Raw genomic sequence first — 18613 nt, forward strand, 5'->3', positions numbered from 1 at the left:
TTGTGTCGCTATATTGATTTAATGCTAAACGCATCGTCATCGACAGTCATCGTCGGAAGGGTTTTATTGAGTTTTCTCTTAATTCGCACTGCAGTCGTCCAGTCTCTTGAAGTCACACCTATAATTCGTTGGTCCACTCGTTGCGTCACCCTTAATTTAGCGATAGGGTCATCCTCGAAGAACGCGATGGCATGGTGTTAGGTCTGAATTTTGACATACCTAAATACAGCGCTTAGCTAACAGAACAACGTGAAGACGGAGAAACCAATCGCCAGATATCAAAGTGTGCGTGGTTTATTCACCAGAATAAAATATATACCCACAAAATGCAGGAAGTATGAACTTTTCTCAAGGGCACTGAAGACGTTCACTAAAGAAATAAGAAAGTAAAAAAAACGTGCCTGTCCCAGAAGTGCGCGTCAATGTTCTTGACGCCGTATTTTGGGCGACCGTAGCTCTCCTCGGGCGGTCTGCGCAGCTCGAGTACGTGCGACAGCGTGCTCCCGCGGCAACTGAACGGCGCGCGGTGGTCTGTCATTATAACCGTGCCTCTCGTGACAACCGTGACGTCAATGAGAATTTTGGACCGGTGCCTTAAAGACCTGTTTCTCGAGGATGTATTCTTCCCGGACGACTGCTAGCGCTCGCGTGCGTCGGCCATTCCGACACCGTGTCTTGAAGTTTGACCCACCGATCATGCCCACAGCGGTATTTGCCTTCTTTCTGTTTCTTTCTTTTTTTACCGTTTGATTTTCCCACTTCTGGTCCTCGCTTGTGTTTAGCGCCACTGCAACACCCAATTCAGATAGAAGTTTCAGTCGCTTGTCAGCGCTGACATGCATGCCTCCCTCCCATGGGCTGTAGCAGGATTTTTCCACCTCGGTTATAGGGGAGAAAAGCGCATGATTTTCCGTTTTTGTTGGGTGTCCGCATGCATTGTGTGAGATATCATTGTACCTTCTCCGTTCTTAACTTTAAAAAGTTTTCTTGCACCAGGCGAAATGCTTTATAGATTTGATTGACCATGAATACAACATTAGAGAGCCGAACCCCTTCAACGAAGGTGAACGGCTTACTTCAGAACGAGGACGAACGAATTTGGCCAAATGAAACACGTTTCTGTTTGTGGTTCTTGCTTAGTATAAGTGACATAAATTTTATATGTAGTGCTTGATGAATCTGCAGATGATATATGTGAAAGGCACCGAACTGTGAAGTCATGTTTTAACATTCGTATCTCTACCTCACTTGCACCACTTAACTTTCCTTTCTTCGCTTCTCATTGTTGACGGCCTGCTTTAGCTTAATAAGCTGAGCATAATGCACACAGTGGTTTTATATTTTGTAGTTTGTATTTTCCTCCCTTAAGGCGGAAAGCGTAGTGCACGACAAATTTATTAATTTCGTTCACGCGTTTTCGATCAATACATCGTGATCTTCTACACATCGTGTTCTATGCATCCTATTCTGGTGATCTCTCCTATAGTGAAGTTCTTAGCGAGAGCGAGTGTGAGCGTAGTTAAAAGTTGCTACGATGAGAACTGCGCATCATTTTGGTGAGGGCAAATCGCTTTACCTTCAAAGTAATCCAGAAGTGAGCGACTAAACAATGACAGAGAAGCAGATACTCACCACGGGACAAGCTCTTCTTTTTGACATGCCGCTGTTTCATTGTTCAACAGAGACAAGGCACGCCGTAGTGGGGGACTCCGGAAATTTTTACAACCTGGGGTTCTTTAAAGACCATCTAAATACATGGGTGTTATCGCATTTTGCCCCAATTGAAATGCGGCCCCTGTTGCAGGGATTCGATCCTGCGACCTCGTGATCAGCAGCCCGGCACCATAGCCGCTAAACAACCACGGTGGGTGGAAAAGATTGGCAAAGATGAGAAAAAGATCAGAAAAAAAAGGGGCAAAAATATGGGACACCTTTCCACGCCACATAAAATGTACTTGAACGTTTGCTCCTGCAGCGAAACGGTTCATCATGCACATGCATTCTTTCTCTTGAACATATTCTACCTGTTGTGTGCATCCGATTTTACCATATAATGTGAACATGCAAGATCTTGTCTTGAATTGATGCAATTGCTCTTTGTTATGCATCATTTTTCTTTTACATTTGTACTCATGTAAATTTCCTTTTCCCCGCTGTTTTATGTTGGCATGTTATACATAATGAAGTGTCTGCATTATTGTGCTTTATTTCTTGGACCCATGTCTAGCCTATGGCTAGGGGTCTAAACAGTGTTGGACGCATTCTTATTGTGTTTTCAAGGATACATACACAATCTGAATTTGAATTTGAATATCACCTTTGAAGAATCAAGTTGCGCATTCAAAGAAGGCAACCACAGGAAAAAGGCGACGGGGAGACGGAAAGAGCGCGGCGAATATCAAGCATACCAGAGACCCAACTAAGAGGGTGGTCTCGTTCTTCAAGCAAAACAAGTTGTGCTTGCTTCATGCCGACAAGAATGGAGGATTTGTCGTCTTACGAGATAAAGTTTTCAACGAGAAGGCGGGTCGATCCATCGCAAAGAACTTCGTCCGTGTGAATTGCGCTCTTTCCGTCTTCGTCGCCTTGTTCCCATGGTTGTCTTCGTGAATGCGCAACTTGGTTCTTCAAAGCAATGCACCGACTAGCCCAGCAAGAAGTTCTTCTAAACTATTTGAATATCACCACCTGCGCAATTCGGAGGACGCGGACTTCAGCTCCCAATGGCTTATTTTCCTTGTAATTTCTACATTTCAATTAACATGACGGTTAATTTACCCGCTGCTTCCCTTCGCTCTATTGTATCATGGGGCTATGACGAACAAAAATCGGGCCCCTCGGTTCTCGTTCTCCTCGTACTTGCGACACGCAATTTGGCCTTTGCTCGCGCTGTTCATTTTCCAACAATGATATAACTTTGCAAGTGAAAGTTAACTGCTAATGGTCACATTGATTTATTCACCTGGACCCGTATTTCCGAAAACCGCGTACGCTATAAATGCCCGTAAGAGAAAATTCTAACCAATCCTGATGCAGAACGTTCTATTAGCGAATGCAAGCACACAACGGCAAACATTACGAACGAACGAAAAGCTTTGTCAATTCGGCCCCTGACCGTTGACCCATGGCCCTAGTGCATTTGAGCCATGAGACGAAAGGAAAGCAACTAAGGTGGCGACTGTCCAGCGCTGGCATCCTTGCCGTGTGCCTTTGCTCCTTTATTTTCTTTGTTTGCATTGTTTCAAATTACGTCTCAAGAGCTGCGCCTTTTAGCGATACTGCGATCCGCGCATAGTATCCTGACTCAACCGACCTGAACATCAGACGGCACTCTTTGATGGTGGGAGGAGAGCAAGGGGGATTGGCGGCTCAGGGCGAGAGGAAATACTAAAGTATCGGCTGCCCCCAACCCGTCCCCATATCGCGCCTTGCGTGATCGCTATACTTCACCTGACTTTCCATGGCGTTGTAAGTTGCGATTGCGCACTTTTAATTTCAAAATAATAATAATAACAATAAAGGTAGTAAAATGTTAGTCGTGCAACCGTTTGCCTCTGACTGATCGTTACAATTTTTTTTCACTACCTATTTACTAACGCAAGAGACACATAGGTCCACGGAGGCAAAGCTAGTAAACTCTAACTACCTCGCCTTGGCCATGTATATTATTATGTCTGGTGAAGGCTCTGTGAAATGTAGATAAACTGAAGTTTCCTTCATTCTGTTGGGAGGACAGTTATGCGCAACTTCGTGGGGCATACGTACATGGGGCACGTATGCGCAGACTGTACCTTGTGGAAATTTAGGCCCATTGTCTTTCATTATTTATCCATGTACAAGGCTTACACTCAGTAAAGACTGACACGGATGCTTCGAAATTTTTATTTCTGAAAATTATTTATCGTAACTTAATGCTTCGCATTAAGTGAAATGCGCGCGTCCCGCTCCTTTTACCGAGCCTGGCTAACACAAGTGAAGCCCTCCTTTGCAAGCATATTAAAAATCACATCCAATGTCTTAACTACGCCTTGTTTAATGTCTTGTTTCATGCCTTGCTCCATGTCGAAGTAGTTTCTTTATTTTTTTTTACCGTTCCTTAAAGCATCGTAACGATTCCCTTATTCATTTTACAGTCCAGATGCGACTCTCTCCGACTTTGTGTAGTTCACGGTAAAAAAAAAAAGAACATTGCTTTGACATCCATGGAACAAAGCGTAGTTGAAAAATGGGGCGGCTTTTTTAAGAAGCTGCTAATGGATGGCGCCACGCAGGTTATCTAGGCTTGGTAGAAACGGTGTGGTAGAAATGTGTGCATTTCACTTAAGGGGGTGCATATAGAAACGGATAAAAGTGCCGATGAATAATTTTCAAAGATAAAGAATTCAGTCTTAGTCTGTATTGAACATTCGTACATGGGTGCTAACCGGTACCTCATGTGTACCCTAAAGAACCGGTTATACATACTCCTGAAACCTCTTTTAAAAGACATTTCGCGTTCGTTCAGGAGTTTCTGCGCTGAGTATACACTCGAAGTGTGCCATAATGGCGTCCATACGAAGCATGGTCATTATTTATTATTAATGTATGCCATAATGAATTTGTCAAAAACGATGGCGTTATCTTTTCTCTTTTTATTTTATTTTTTGTCTTGTTATGCAGTTACAATAGAATCGACCTTGTATGACAATGGGAGTATCGCTTCCAAACCAGACGGCGTCCACTCTGTTGTTAGTAACGATGATCCAGTTGCGTTAGTAACGGTTACTACGTTATAATAATTGCATACTACTAAAGGTATCTAACATTGTAACAAACAGTTACTAACGATAGTTACTGATTATTGCCTGTACTTACTAACTTATAATTAGTACCTATAACGACCTTTCTTTTTCTAAGCCTATAGTTTGCCTACCCTGTTTCGCGGAAAATCTATACATAGAACACGGGCACTCTAACAGAATCACCTCTTGAAATGCCCGCGACATACTCGTTTATCCGGCTGGTTCGAGCCCATACCAACTCGCCGAAATCAACCATTCGTATCTGGAACAGCAACGGTTCTCCTTTATTCTTTTTTTTTTTTTTTGCTACATTGAACGCACTGCAGCCTGAAGGACAGATGAATGTCCACTTAAGCAGCACTCGCACCAAGTAAATTCTGAAATTGAAAAGACTGGGTTTATCCCCAATCAAAAGATTATTCAATGTACCCGACCTTTCGAAGCCGTACCGGCTTTTCCTTGAAGGCCAGGTTTCGTAGAGCCAGCAGTGCTGTCTATTAAACTACTTTTTTCGGCCTTCTCCAACCGGGTTGTGACGCTGCTAAGCCTTTTCGACGTACAGGGGGTTCCCAATGACCGGTTGACATTCTTTCTTGACTGTTTGCGACGACTTCAAAAAGAGGCGTCTCGTGGAGATTTTTTGTCTCCACTTCCAAGATGACCGCTGCGCTGGGGTCAATTCTGTGGTCGTGGGTTTCAGATCGCTTGGCAACTGCGCCGCGCAACCGATTGAAGTTTGCGGAGGTCGTTGGCCTGTCGACGGACGCTCGCCGGGGAATGGTTCGTCGCGCCGATGTACCTGTACTCGCCGTCAGAGCAGGGGGATCTTGTAAACAATCCCCTGTGCCTCGTTAATCGGCAGCCCCGCTCCGTGGAACTGTCACTTAATTCGAAAAATTTCCAGGAAACACCGGTTGATGAGATTACTTATACAGGATGCTCTATACACATATCGCTTTGTGCAGCTTCTCCAGCATTCTACGACAGTGGACGACAAGCGGCTTTCAAACAGACCTCGAGCGCGTATTCACACACGCACAAAGAAAAAAGTACTTAACGCTAGAACTGTTCGTAAGAGAAAATCCCCAGCCAACCTTCATGCTGGACATATCGTTAACAAAGGCGGCGGACCATCGGAAAAGAGCATTTACGAACGGAATGCTTTGTGAATTTGACCACTCGTTCCTCAGCAGCCGCGAATAAAGCGTTGGAAAGTGCAAGTGCACGCCCTTCCAGTAGCACCGATGCATCAAATAGTTATGCACATACTGGCCACCTATAATGGCTAAAGGCTGTCGCCTCAAGATGGAGCACTGAGTACGCATGCGTGTGGGAGTGTTGGATCTATGGGGTCGAATTCACAAAAGATTTTTCGTTCGTAAGTGCTCTTTGCCGTTGGCCCGCCGCCTTCGTTAATGGTACGCCCCCCATTCACGATTGGCTGGAATTTGTTCTTACGAACATTTCTAGCTTAAGATTTTTTTTTTTTTTTGAATACGGGCTCCGGTGCCGCATATACGTCGCGGGGTCCCATTCCGGTCAATTAAAAGTTCCGTCTCATCTGTACGGCTGTTCGTCTTGGACCTCATACGGCCACGGGATCGTGTACGTGTTCCCAACTCGGCACATACTACGTACTCGGCGGTGCAACTTCGCCTTTTGTCTATCTATGTTCTAGTGTATCCAGGACTATACGTAGACTTTGATGACTGCCTTTAGCTGACACCGCTTTAGGTTTTCCGAAACTATGGCATTTATTTTGTGTGTGTGTGTGTGTGTGTGTGTGTGTGTGTGTGTGTGTGTGTGTGTGTGTGTGTGTGTGTGTGTGTGTGTGTGTGTGTGTGTGTGTGTGTGTGTGTGCGCGTGTGTGTGTGTGCGTGTGTGTGTGTGTTATTTTACAACACACTTTCTCTAATTTCTCTTACGTGAAAAAGGAGCAGCCGTACTCATTAGAGCGTTTATAATTCACTTTCTTTTATTTCATTTCATTACAAACAAAAATAGCCTTAAAAAGCCTTGGGCCGAGTTCACAACGCTTTCCGTTCGTATGTGCTCCTTATGAATGGCTTGCCGCCTTCTCTGATTATACGTCTATATGGCATCAAGATTGGCTGGGATTCACTCCTACGGACGATTAAACACCCTCAGCTAGGTGTAAGAGAAGTGTTCCTGAGTGGCACCTTCTGCACACAAATACGTACCCGCACCTACGGCTAAAACATTCGCCATCCACACCTCCCGCGTACGTGAGCGCTTGCCCGTTGTGTGGAGGCCAGCCAAGTTAGCCCACATTACGTGGGAATGCGAGCTCAGGCCACCCAGAATTAATGCGCCTCACATTCCGGCGCAAAAGTTCAGAACAGAGCATTCAGAATTGACTAGGGAGCCCCACCCACCTGCTTCCCCTGCCCTTTCCTTTTAGAATGCACGTTTTGCGATTCAATTCAAATGTCTAAGAGTTTTTTGGATTCCGCCGACATCTTTATCCGCTGACGGGCACTGATACACTGACATTGCGCATCCAGCTCTCGATAAACTGTCCCTACTGACGTACCGAACACTTTAACTCAGTAAATAAATAAATAAATAAACCAGTCAGTCAGTCAGTCAGTCAGACAACCAAACAATCAATCAATTCATTAGCCAGAAAGCCAGCTAGTGAAACAACTCCAAATCTGGTTAACACTGCATCGGATACGTTAGCACAAGAGTATACAGTTAAGTCGATATCCAAGAGTTCACTAGTCGATACAGTACAGAACTATATGTGCGTATGACAGACACAGAGAAAGCGGGAATAATGTATAAAGATAAGTACATATTTATTATTTGGCAAGACAACGTAAAATAGCGGAACTTTGAATGTACGACAAGTAGCAGTGTTTTTCTTTCTCTGAGTCATCTGTGGCGCCTCTTTGACATTTGAAGTAGCACAAGGATGTCTAAATACAAAAAAAAAACATGCACGGAACAGGCGCTTATCCTGTGCACAGCGCCTGCCTCATGTACTTCTTCCCGTGTCTTCCGTCCCGCTTGCGCTGTCTCAAATATGACCGTTAACCAACTTGCCCAACTGTCCGCTTTGCTGTCTCCTTAAGCACGAGCCGTTTTCTTTTTGTTTTTTAACACATATGTGCTTGATTTTCGTAAAATCGTGAGTGTCATTCATCTGTGATCGGCTTAATTGTTTTCTTGCAAGAGCGATTGCACTATTTCAACTTCTGCGCGGACATCAGCCCCGGGCGAGTAAGCTCAAATGAAAAAAATAAGTTCCAGTCATTCTCGACTTCTAGTTCTTTTTTCATAAAGGTACTATCGCCATCTGTATGAACGGGAACACGCGAGTGAGTGACAAATATCCTGGTCAGCCCCACTCTTAACGGTGTCTTCTTGTCACACCGATCGCACCTTACCATTAAACCTTTGACTTACCTGTATACATCAATGCGTATATTGAGAAGCGCACATTCGCGAAATGTGAGAGTAAAAACGAACACACACACACACAAAAATGTTCCTGCCTCCCCCTAGCCCTTCCCATTCAGAATGTGTTTCACATCCGCCACAAGCCGGTACTCTCCTACGATCGTCACGAAGGGCGCCTCAGAAATGCTTGCCTGATTAACCTTTCGGTCTCCGTAGGCGCCACGTGGAAAAGGCACAGCAAGCGCCCTCCAGATGCAGTTGCAAGGCAGCTAGAACGTGACGCTTCAAGGCCGAAACGATGGAGCGACAGCTCGCGCACGTCTCTCTGTGAACGTGTGTTCATGTCTTCTCGTTTTGCGCACAAGGCGTGATTCACATCGAACACACACACACACACACACACACACATGCGGCACCCATGCAAAAAACACGGAGAATTCCGAGAGACGTATGTATTTTTCCTTCCACAAGAAACGCCAGTGGCGTGTGCTTTGTATGCCCAAGCACTGCTGTTGCGTGGACCCTCAGATAATGCCGGAGAAATGCAAAAAAAGGAAACCAGACCATGCGCAGTACCTGTACGCATGCCGGATGTGGACAAGCCTGGAATACATTTAGCCTATAAGCTTCGCCTCGTGGCTGTCCGAAGGAAGGCAATTCCGTGCGAGAACACGACAAGTGAGAGCGAGGCTTACAATAGCAGCTGAGTACCTACCTACACTAGTTCACCACGCTGGAGCGTTAAGAACAGGCCAACCTCACGACTACGGGCGATGGATGCATTTCGCGAGTCACTGTCGCAATATCTGCATGAAGCCTACCAGCAAGCTGACTTATAACTTCAATTCCTCGTTATTCTACGTGGCAACTCCATGCGAATAAGCAAAAAGCAAAAAAAAAGAAGACAGAAAAACAGGCAGACTCAACTCCAGTGATATCTACGTAAAGCGAAGCATCCTTGGTGTGATTGGCTCATCAGTCATGTTTGTGTGCGTGTGAAGCGTCGTTTTCGAGGCACAAATATTAGCATTAAGGAGCAGCATGTTATACAAAGAAATTATTATATTTGTGGGGAATTACAGACATGCTGGATATTATATAGACACATTTGAATGCAGTAAGTCACAGAGATATTGTTCGTTTAGCTCTTCAGTGGTGAGCCATAGTGTCGTGTCGCACTGTTCGTGTTTCTGATGCGTCGGCTTCTCCTAGTGCAACTGGAAATCGAAACGCGTGAAGCGCCTTAACATGATGGCTTTCGGGCGAGAAATTGTGTTCTGTGCCGCTTGCCGAAGCAGGCGTTCGTGGCGTTCGGCGTTAGAGGTCAGATAAGCACGAAAAACTCTCTGGAACTTGAGAAGAAAGTTCCGCTTTCGAAACCATAATACATAGAGTTTGGGGCCTCCAAACGTTTTTATCCGCCCTTTTTCCTCGACTCAATCCTTCAAGATCTTTCACTTGGTTTATGGTGTTTCCCCTGTGGTTTTAGTGCACGCCTATAGTATATGAATTTAATTGCGTGATTTAACGTCTCTAAACTGCAACAGTGAATTACGGTATAAAGTCTTGCGGAGTTTATTTTGTAACGAAATGGGAAAGTGTCTTTCGGAGTTTCCTTATTTCTATTTTTCTTTTATTTTTCCCGCAAGTATTTGAGTTTATCGGAGCTTGCTTCTATGGCGCAATTAAATTAGGCTTTTTTCGGCTTTTCTAGCGTTTTTCAAATTTTTGTGCCGCCCATACGCCAAAAACAGCGTGATCGCAAAACAAACTAACAAGTAAATATATAAATTAATAAAAGGGCAGTATACCACATGAACGCATTTATTTATATTCATCATTTACGGTACCAGTATAGGTTTTATGGCCCTTACAAGTTACTGTGACATAAACGGTATCATTCTTAAGTTTTATGGAATTTTTAAACATCTCATGTGGCATATACCATAATTCCTGTCATTGAGCCGGATTATTCGAACAGGCACCGATTATTAGCATGAGAAATCGAAACAAATATAAAAATAATTAACAAAAGTTCACTACTTAACTTCTAAGTTAATTATGCTATGGTACATGTTGCAACTTACAAATTGTAGCCGGTAAGCTTGAAGACGTATCCACTTGAAATGATTTTCTAGGGCAGCACCAGCTTCGAGATATCATTTCCCAAAGTGTAGTATGAAATACGTGGGCGTTCCAGTTACTTTTGTGCTTCATTACATAAAAGAGTATTTTGTTGTCGAATAAGTAAGTGGAACAACTGTGCATTTTTACGGCGAGTTTGATGGCGCATATCTCCAAACTGGCGTCATTCTGGAAATTAGGTCTAAGTGGATACGCCTTGCAAGCTCCCCGGCTACAATTCATAAATTGCAATATGTTCCGTAAAGTAAATAATGATGTAGATAATTAGCAGCAGTGGTACAAACTGCAACAAAAATTGAATTCATCAAGGACAGAAGTCAGATAATGAGCAAATAGTAGAGCTGAATACATGAAGATTACGGCGCAAGGTATTTTCTTGTGTTACAAGACGTGTTATAACGATAGAGTAGCAAGCAGAATTCACGTAGAAAATGGTAGGATTGCGCAAGTTAGGACGAAGCCCGGAGAACGTTACAGCTGACAGTAACCGCGGATAGAAGTGTGTGTGAATACGTTTATACAAGAATAAGTAATCACGGTATTTCCGCCTGATTTCTAGGGATCTAATATTAAACATGCTCAGTACACGTTTACAGGCATAAAATACACGGCGTCTAAGAAATCGTATGTACAGGATACGAACGAAACGTTGCTGAACACATTAATTTTTTTTCAACATTGGTCAGATTAATACAGTTCCATACAACAGAACTATATTCTAACTTCGAGCGTACAAAGGAAGAATACAAGAAAATAACGCAATTGGCATTTGTAAACTTTTTAGACATTCTTGATACCACATGAACCTAACCTAACCAGAGCCTAACCTCCTGTAGGATGGATTAACGATGCTTGAAAAACTTCGAGAGTTAGCTGGGAGTCAACCAATATTTCTAAGTCGCGCGTACTACTTGCTCTCTTAGGAATGTTGTCAACTGAGCATTCGTACAGTAAAAGGTGCATTTTGCGATTAAAGGAAACAACGAATGTCTTAGTTAGATTATTGCGCAAAACGATAACGCTGGAAGCACACCACTCCGCAACGGAATTCACATCTTTCTGTAATAATTCACAATCCTGCTCCTATTCTATTTGACGGTAAAGTTTAATATCGTCAGCGTATAAAAGGTGGCGCGAATAACGCAGACATTCTTTAAGGTTATTAACAAAGATATTGAAAAATAATGGTCTTAAGATAGACCCTTGCGGGACACCGTAAGTTGATTCATAAGGCAAAGAGTACTTAGCACCAATGCGAACATAATTTAACCGAGTTGACAGGTAGTCTTTCGTCAGCGTGCACAAGCTAGTACTGACGCTGTAATTCAAGAGTTTATGGATAATAAGATCACGCGAAACAACATCAGATGCTTTTGACAAGTCGAAGTATACGGTGTCTAACTGTCTTCGGTTAGCAACATTGTGTCCGGCAGCATCAAAAAAAGAAACAACGTTTGTCCCCATAGACCTACCATGAACAAAGCCGTGTTGGTACATACTATTTTTTTGCATAAAGAAAAACGACATATGTATAAACATAGCTATTTCAAACACTTTTGCAAACGGACACAAGAGGCACATGGGGCTATAATTTTTGATGTCACTCATACTGCCACTTTTATGAACTTTAGATAGCCTTTAGATATCATTGGTGAAAAGCAGCACATCCGTCTTACTGTAACACAGTTCCATTCTTCTTTCCTTTAAGAATTTGTCCACAATGTTTAGGCCTTCCTGCAAAGTTGATTGAACAAGGCTGGTACTTGAACCAGAGGTGCAAATACAAACATCATCCGCATATATAGAGTATAGCGTAGTGCAGGTGTAAATCTTCACGGCAAATCCGCCATCGCACAATTAAATAGAAAAGGACTTAATGCCTTGTGAGACTCCTTGAATAAGATTATGAGAGGAACCTTTTTCCTTCGCTTGTTTGGCAAATATTGATCTGCCATTCAAGAAGTTCGGTATCCACCGTAGCGCCCATCCAGAGACTCCCAGTTTTTGCAGGCCACACAACATATGAGCATTTTTTTATTGGTATTATTATTCTTTACCATAGGAAAGCGGCTGCCGTCGAGAGAAAGAGAGAGAGAGAGAAATGGGTTGATTTTTAATGAAGTAAAAGCTGAACTTTCTCACCTCCTACTGAACATGGGGGAAAGCGTAAAAGAAAGTGAAAGGAGAGAGAGAGAGAGAGCAATCGATAGCGATGAAACCGATAGCAATGTTTACTTTACACGCATATTGAGTGATGACCTTTTCTTGATAGTTTCAAATAAGGAACTTCGCGAGAGTTTGCTTTTGGGCTATTTGGTACATGGCGTTATGAACGTAAACCGCGCAAGAACAAAAGCAAAATAAAAGAAGAAACGGTACAAGAAAGAGAGACGTCTCCTTTTCTGTGCTAATGTATCACTTTCTTCGAAGTAACCGCCAGTTGATAGTGTCTTGGTCGTCTGCATTAATCACTGCTATTTCCAGTCGTCTGTACCAGGTTTAAAACGGTAGACATGCGTTTATGCAGTGAGCCTTCTTTCGCCAGCTTTCACAAGCGGCTTCTCGCGGCACTGCGCACGTGACCTCGGCGTATATCTTGTTTACCGCTGGTCCGGCCGCGACACCTTAACCTCTTCGAGCCCCGGGGGAAGTCGGCAGGTAATTATAGCCGTAGCCAGAGATCAAGGTTGCACTAGCCACGATTGATTGACTCCAAAGCGTTCCAGAAAGCCAGCATAACGTGAGGCGAAGCTTTTTAATTATGTCCGGCTCGTCATAATGGGATGAGCACGAACTGCGCGTCGGGTACGCTACGAACACGGCGATAAGTATGTTTACGGCGGGCAGAGTAGCCTACACCTAAAGCGAACAGCAATCTTATGGGCTACCTCTGAGTGCCAGTTCCGTGTTGTGTCTCTGAGTGGCAATTTGTTGCTAATATTTCCATTTATTAAGTTAGTGTGCTAGTTGGACTGGTCGCATATATATGGTAAGGGTTGGGTGACGTACACTATCCATGTGAAGATCTGGTGATCGTACCAAATAACTAAACTGTGCTTGTAGTGATGGTGCCCAAGGTCACACTACCCTTTTGTCCCTTTTGTTAGTGTGTGTAGTGTTTCTTGTTAGCCTTGTATTCTCTTTATTTATTTCTTTTCGGGGCAGTGTATTATAGATTTTGGGATCTCCGGCCCTAGAGAAGTCTACTTTCCCAATTTCCTGAATTTCCGGGGAAGAAAAAGCATGCCCATGGCTGTGGTGATATCCTCCACCAAGAGACTTCAAGAACTGGACCACAGATATAATAAAAGAAAGTGAGGGAAACGATAACACGGCAAGGATGGTGTGCGAACTGACGACCTCCGTACGTGGCAATTGGCGCTCAAGCAAGTTGTCTGCTACGGTGGTCGCCCTTTAATGTACCTTTGAGAATATTTTCGTCGTGATCATCCCTTCAAACCAAAACGTCAAACTTGTCGCACATCCCGACACGCCCAGTCTTTCTTACCACGCGCTGCAGCTTAATGTAATAACCTGCTTTATCGCACTGCAACTGAACATCACGCTAACTATTTTCCAAAACTTGTTCGCATGTATCTCAAGGCCTGACTGCTATTAGTGTGTGCATGGTCTCTCTCTCTCTCTCTCTCTCTCTCTCTCTCTCTCTCTCTCTTATTTTTTCAGTTCAGACACGAACCCTATACACCTTTATTTCGTGGGCGTCGCCATATTGCGTAAGCAGTGGCGCCATCTATGGCCAGTCGGCATGCTGGCTTGGCGAGAACTCCGTGTTGTACGCGAGGTATACGCTCGGAGGCAGCTTCCAGGCGATCGTCTTCGTGCTCGCGCGTTCTGTTTAGTATTATGTGGCATCTTCTACGTGGGAAAGGGTTCTGTGAGACGCACTGAAGTGATTTAAATAGGCACGGCCGGAGTCTATGCCGGCGTTGATGCGGGCGGAGTGCCCGGCACGATGTGTGCGCGCGTGTTTTAGCCTAAAATCAGCCTCGGAGATAAGTTGTGTACGTCTGAAAATTCGTTTCACGAATGTGAGCTTACCACAGCATTCTCACTGTAATTCTAAGCTGTAGTTTAGCAGCAAGGAATAGCTGCTGTTGCGTTTCGCCTGCGACACGCGGTTTTGCCGGCGCGACTGCGGCGGGGCGGCAGACATTTTGGCCCGATCGTCGTCGCCGCAACGCTCCCCGCCAGGTGTTTCCAGGCGCGACTGCGGCGATGCGACCGCAAAGGATCACCCTCTCCTTCCAGTCATTGTGCCTGAACCAGGCGATGCGACAGCAGGGGCACCCTCTCCTTCCAGTCATTGTGCCCGACCGGCGGCGCTACGACAGTGTGCGTCACCATTAGCCCATTGTACATTCACGTGCTCGTCTATTGAGGGGTTCCTTCTTGCCCTCAACTGCGAGAGTATAAAAACAGCTGCCCCCGGACGCCAAAAGGAGGGCTCCGATTTCTTCTGTTGAGTAAAGTGCTCTCCCGTCTCTCTTCTTCGGTCAACCTGACCGCCAACTCTTTGCGATGTTAAAATAAACAAGTTGTTTTGTTGTTACCAGTCGACTCATGCTTTGCCGGGACCTTCGGATGCTTCCAGTTGTACCCCAGGCCGCCAGGCCAACGCTACCCTTGGGGCTTGCGACCCAGGTACAACCACGGGCGTCAGCGCCGAGTTCCCAACAACCGATCGCGCCAGCGGTGCGATCCCAAACATCTGGTTGGCAGCGGTGAGATCGCCTCCGACTTCAAACAACTGTCTGCCAGCGGTGAGATCGCGACAACGGAGGCCAGCAGCGAAGATATGCAGTTGACTGTATGCTGAGCAGCTCAACGACGATCCGGGAGCAGTGCAACGAGCCCTGTGTGATGACTGGTTGCCTGCAGCGGAACGACTGCGCGGAATTCCTGCCTGCGAGGTTTGGTGAGTGCGGGACTTTCTTCTTCTGAGCTTTGCCAGGCTTTTGTTAGTGTCAGAAACAGAGCTGGTAATTGTGGTTGTCGTTGCTGCCGGGTTAGTTTGCGGCAAGACAATAGTAAGCAGTAGAGAAAGCAGCATTCAGAGCAGCCATGGATTTGAAGTCGTTGCGCAAACCGAAATTGTTGGAGCTTGCAAGAGAGTTGGGTCTGGATGTCTCCGACAAACTAAGAAAACCTGAACTGCTAAAGGCTATTCTTGAGTTAGAAGCTGAGGATGACGAGCTGTCGGAATGCCTTGAGACCATTGAAGAGAGGGAGACTGCAAAAAGACAGGAGCGCGAACTTAAAGAGCAAAAAGAAAAAGAAGAGCGCGAAAGTAAAGAACAGAAAGAGCGAGAGCAACAAGAGAAAAAAGAAGAGCGTGACCGTCAACACGCTTTGGAAATGAAGCGTCTCGAAATAGAGATGGAACGCGCTCGTAATGGAAGTCAGGCACACGGTGCAGGAGAACGCGTATTGTTCAAAATGACTGACCTGATGCGGCCGTTTAAGCTTGGAGAGGACATTGGTTTGTTCCTGGTTAACTTTGAGCGAACGTGCGAGAAGCAGGGGTTCTCTCGGGAAACGTGGCCACAGCGCTTGCTCACTTTGTTACCCGGCGAGGCGGCCGACGTAGTCGCTCGCTTGGATAGAGAGGAGGCAGAGGATTTCGACACAGTGAAATCGAGTCTTCTAAAAAACTACCGGCTGTCTGCGGAGGCGTTCCGTCGGAAGTTTCGGGAAAATGAGAAAGGCAAAAGTGAGTCATATACAGAGTTTGCGTATAGGCTTATGTCGAACATGCAGGAGTGGCTCAAAGAAGAGAAAGCGTTTGGTGACCACGATAAAGTTCTGCAGTGTTTCGGGCTAGAACAGTTTTATAGTCGGTTACCGGAGAACGTGCGATACTGGGTCTTGGATAGGCCAGACGTTTGTACGGTGGCTAAAGCCGCTGAGCTAGCCGAGGAGTTTGTGACGCGTCGGGCTCGCGGAGCTAAGGACGGTCAAAAGGGTGAATTTGGCTCGAAGTTTGAGAGGCCGAAGTTCACACCCATGAGAGCAAAGGGGAACACGCGTAGTGCGGATGCGAGTGGAAGCAGTGCGACCGAACCTAAGGAGACGGCGGCAGCCGAAGCCGAACGCAGAAAGCGGTTCGAGATGAGGCAAGCGCGCGTTTGTTATACGTGCCAGAAGCCGGGTCACTTTTTGGCGCAGTGTCCGGAAACAACACCAAAGGTTGTGTTTTTTTCAATAGGCAGCACTGACGAGAACATGAAGCTTCTCGAGCCTTACATGCGAGACCTCCTCGTGAACGGGAAAGAGTGCCGAGTGCTTCGCGATTCCGCAGCTACGATGGATGTAGTTCACCCGTCTTACGTAGAACCCCATATGTTCACGGGCGAGTGCGCGTGGATCAAGCAAGCCGTGGAAGCTCATAGCGTGTGTCTGCCAGTAGCAAAAGTTCTTATTGAAGGACCTTTCGGAGCGCTTGAGACGGAGGCGGCAGTGTCATCTATGCTGCCCCCCCAGTACCCGTACCTATTTTCAAACAGGTCCGATCACCTCCTGCGCGAGAAGGGGCTTTTGTTTGGTGAAGCTAGTGTTCAGGCCTTAACCAGATCGAAGGTTCGGGAGCTCGCTGCAAAGGCGGTAGTTGCGGGGCCGACGTTATCAAACAACGAAAAAGGGTCAGAGGCGCAGCAAGCTGATATTCAGAGCACGCCCGAACTGAATCAAATTGAGTCTGTAGCGTTGAAGGCGCCAGATACTGGAGAGGAAATGCCCGACACGGGAAAGTTAGAAGAGCTATCTACTGATTTGCTCATCGCGCCTACGTCAGACGGACTTGATAGGTTGCTAAAAGTCAGCCGGTCGGCTTTGATAGCCGAGCAAAAAAAGAATGGCAGCCTGGAAAACGTGCGCTGCAATGTCAAAGAAGGTATCGCCAGGAAAACTGCGCGTTTTGTGGAAAGAGGTGGAGTCCTGTACCGGAAGTATCTAGACCGCCGAGGAGTGGAGTTCGATCAGCTGATCGTGCCTCAATGCTATCGTCAGGATCTGTTGCGCTTGTCACACGGGGGTTCGTGGTCCGGACACCTAGGAGTTAAGAAAACTAAGGACCGTCTCTTGCAAGAGTACTATTGGCCAGGGTGTTTTCGGGACGCAGACCATTTCGTGAGGACATGTGACACTTGTCAGCGGGTGGGCAAACCAGGGGACAAATCAAGGGCGCCGTTGAGATTGGTACCTATCATTACGGAGCCTTTTAGACGGCTCGTTATTGATACAGTGGGACCTCTGCCGGTAACAGCCACGGGGTACAGACACATTTTGACTGTGATCTGCCCAGCGACAAAGTTCCCTGAAGCAGTGCCGCTTAAAGAACTCAGCTCAGTTGAGATAGTTAATGCACTACTGTCCATATTTGCGCGAGTTGGTTTCCCTGCGGAAATCCAATCAGATCAGGGCACAGTGTTTACTAGCGCTTTGACGACAACTTTTCTCGAAAGGTGTGGGGTAAAGCTGCTACACAGCTCAGTGTACCACCCACAGTCGAATTCCGTTGAGAAGCTCCACTCCGTCATGAAGCGCGTGTTGAGAGCGTTGTGTTTTGAACATCGAACTGACTGGGAGCTGTGTCTGCCTGGGGTGATGTTTGCTTTAAGGACCGCGCCGCATGCGGCTACGGGGTTTTCGCCAGCTGAACTGGTGTACGGTCGCTCGCTTCGGTCTCCGCTTCGCATGCTTCGAGAATCATGGGAAGGCAGGGGCGACGACCCAGTCGTGGTGGAATACGTGCTTAAGCTCCTCGAACGCTTAAGAAGGGCACAGGAGTTGTCAGGTGAAGCAATGGCAAAGGCCCAGCAGAGGGCCAAGGTTTATTATGATCGGACCGCCAGGGCCCGGCGTTTTGAGGTGGGCGATGAGGTCATGATATTGCGCACATCGCTAAACAACAAACTGGACGTGCAGTGGGAGGGCCCAGCACGAATTGTTCAGAAACTGTCGGACGTTAACTACGTGGTAAGTCTGCCAGGAAAGCGGAAAGCACAGCAAGTTTACCACTGTAATCTGCTCAAACCTTATAGACAAAGGGAAGCAGTGGTGTGCATGATGGTAAACGTTCCTGAAGAGCTTCCGGTCGAGCTTCCGGGACTAGGCTCAGTGACGAACAGGGAAGACACCGGTCAAGTCATTAGTGACCTTATCAGTAAAGCACCGCTGTCGCCCGAGCAGAAAACCGAACTACACCAGCTATTACAAGAGTTTCAAGGTCTGTTCTCTGAGAG

At 46.0% G+C, this 18613-nt stretch overlaps 1 protein-coding gene across 2 annotated transcripts in view; it reads left to right on the top strand.

Annotated features, from left to right (window-relative positions):
• The first annotated feature begins 550 nt into the window (after nt 1–550).
• The window catches only part of LOC142585228 (uncharacterized), a 54691-nt gene continuing 36628 nt past the window's right edge, over nt 551–18613 (top strand). For both annotated transcript variants that reach the window (XR_012829057.1, XM_075695817.1), the window contains exon 1: nt 551–708. Coding sequence is in view for 1 of the 2 variants with exons in the window: in XM_075695817.1 (XP_075551932.1) it covers nt 616–708 (93 nt within the window). In the remaining variant the exon portion in view is untranslated. The remainder of the gene's footprint in view (nt 709–18613) is intronic.

Source organism: Dermacentor variabilis, chromosome 6, assembly GCF_050947875.1.
Source record: "Dermacentor variabilis isolate Ectoservices chromosome 6, ASM5094787v1, whole genome shotgun sequence".
Classification (NCBI taxonomy): domain Eukaryota; kingdom Metazoa; phylum Arthropoda; class Arachnida; order Ixodida; family Ixodidae; genus Dermacentor; species Dermacentor variabilis.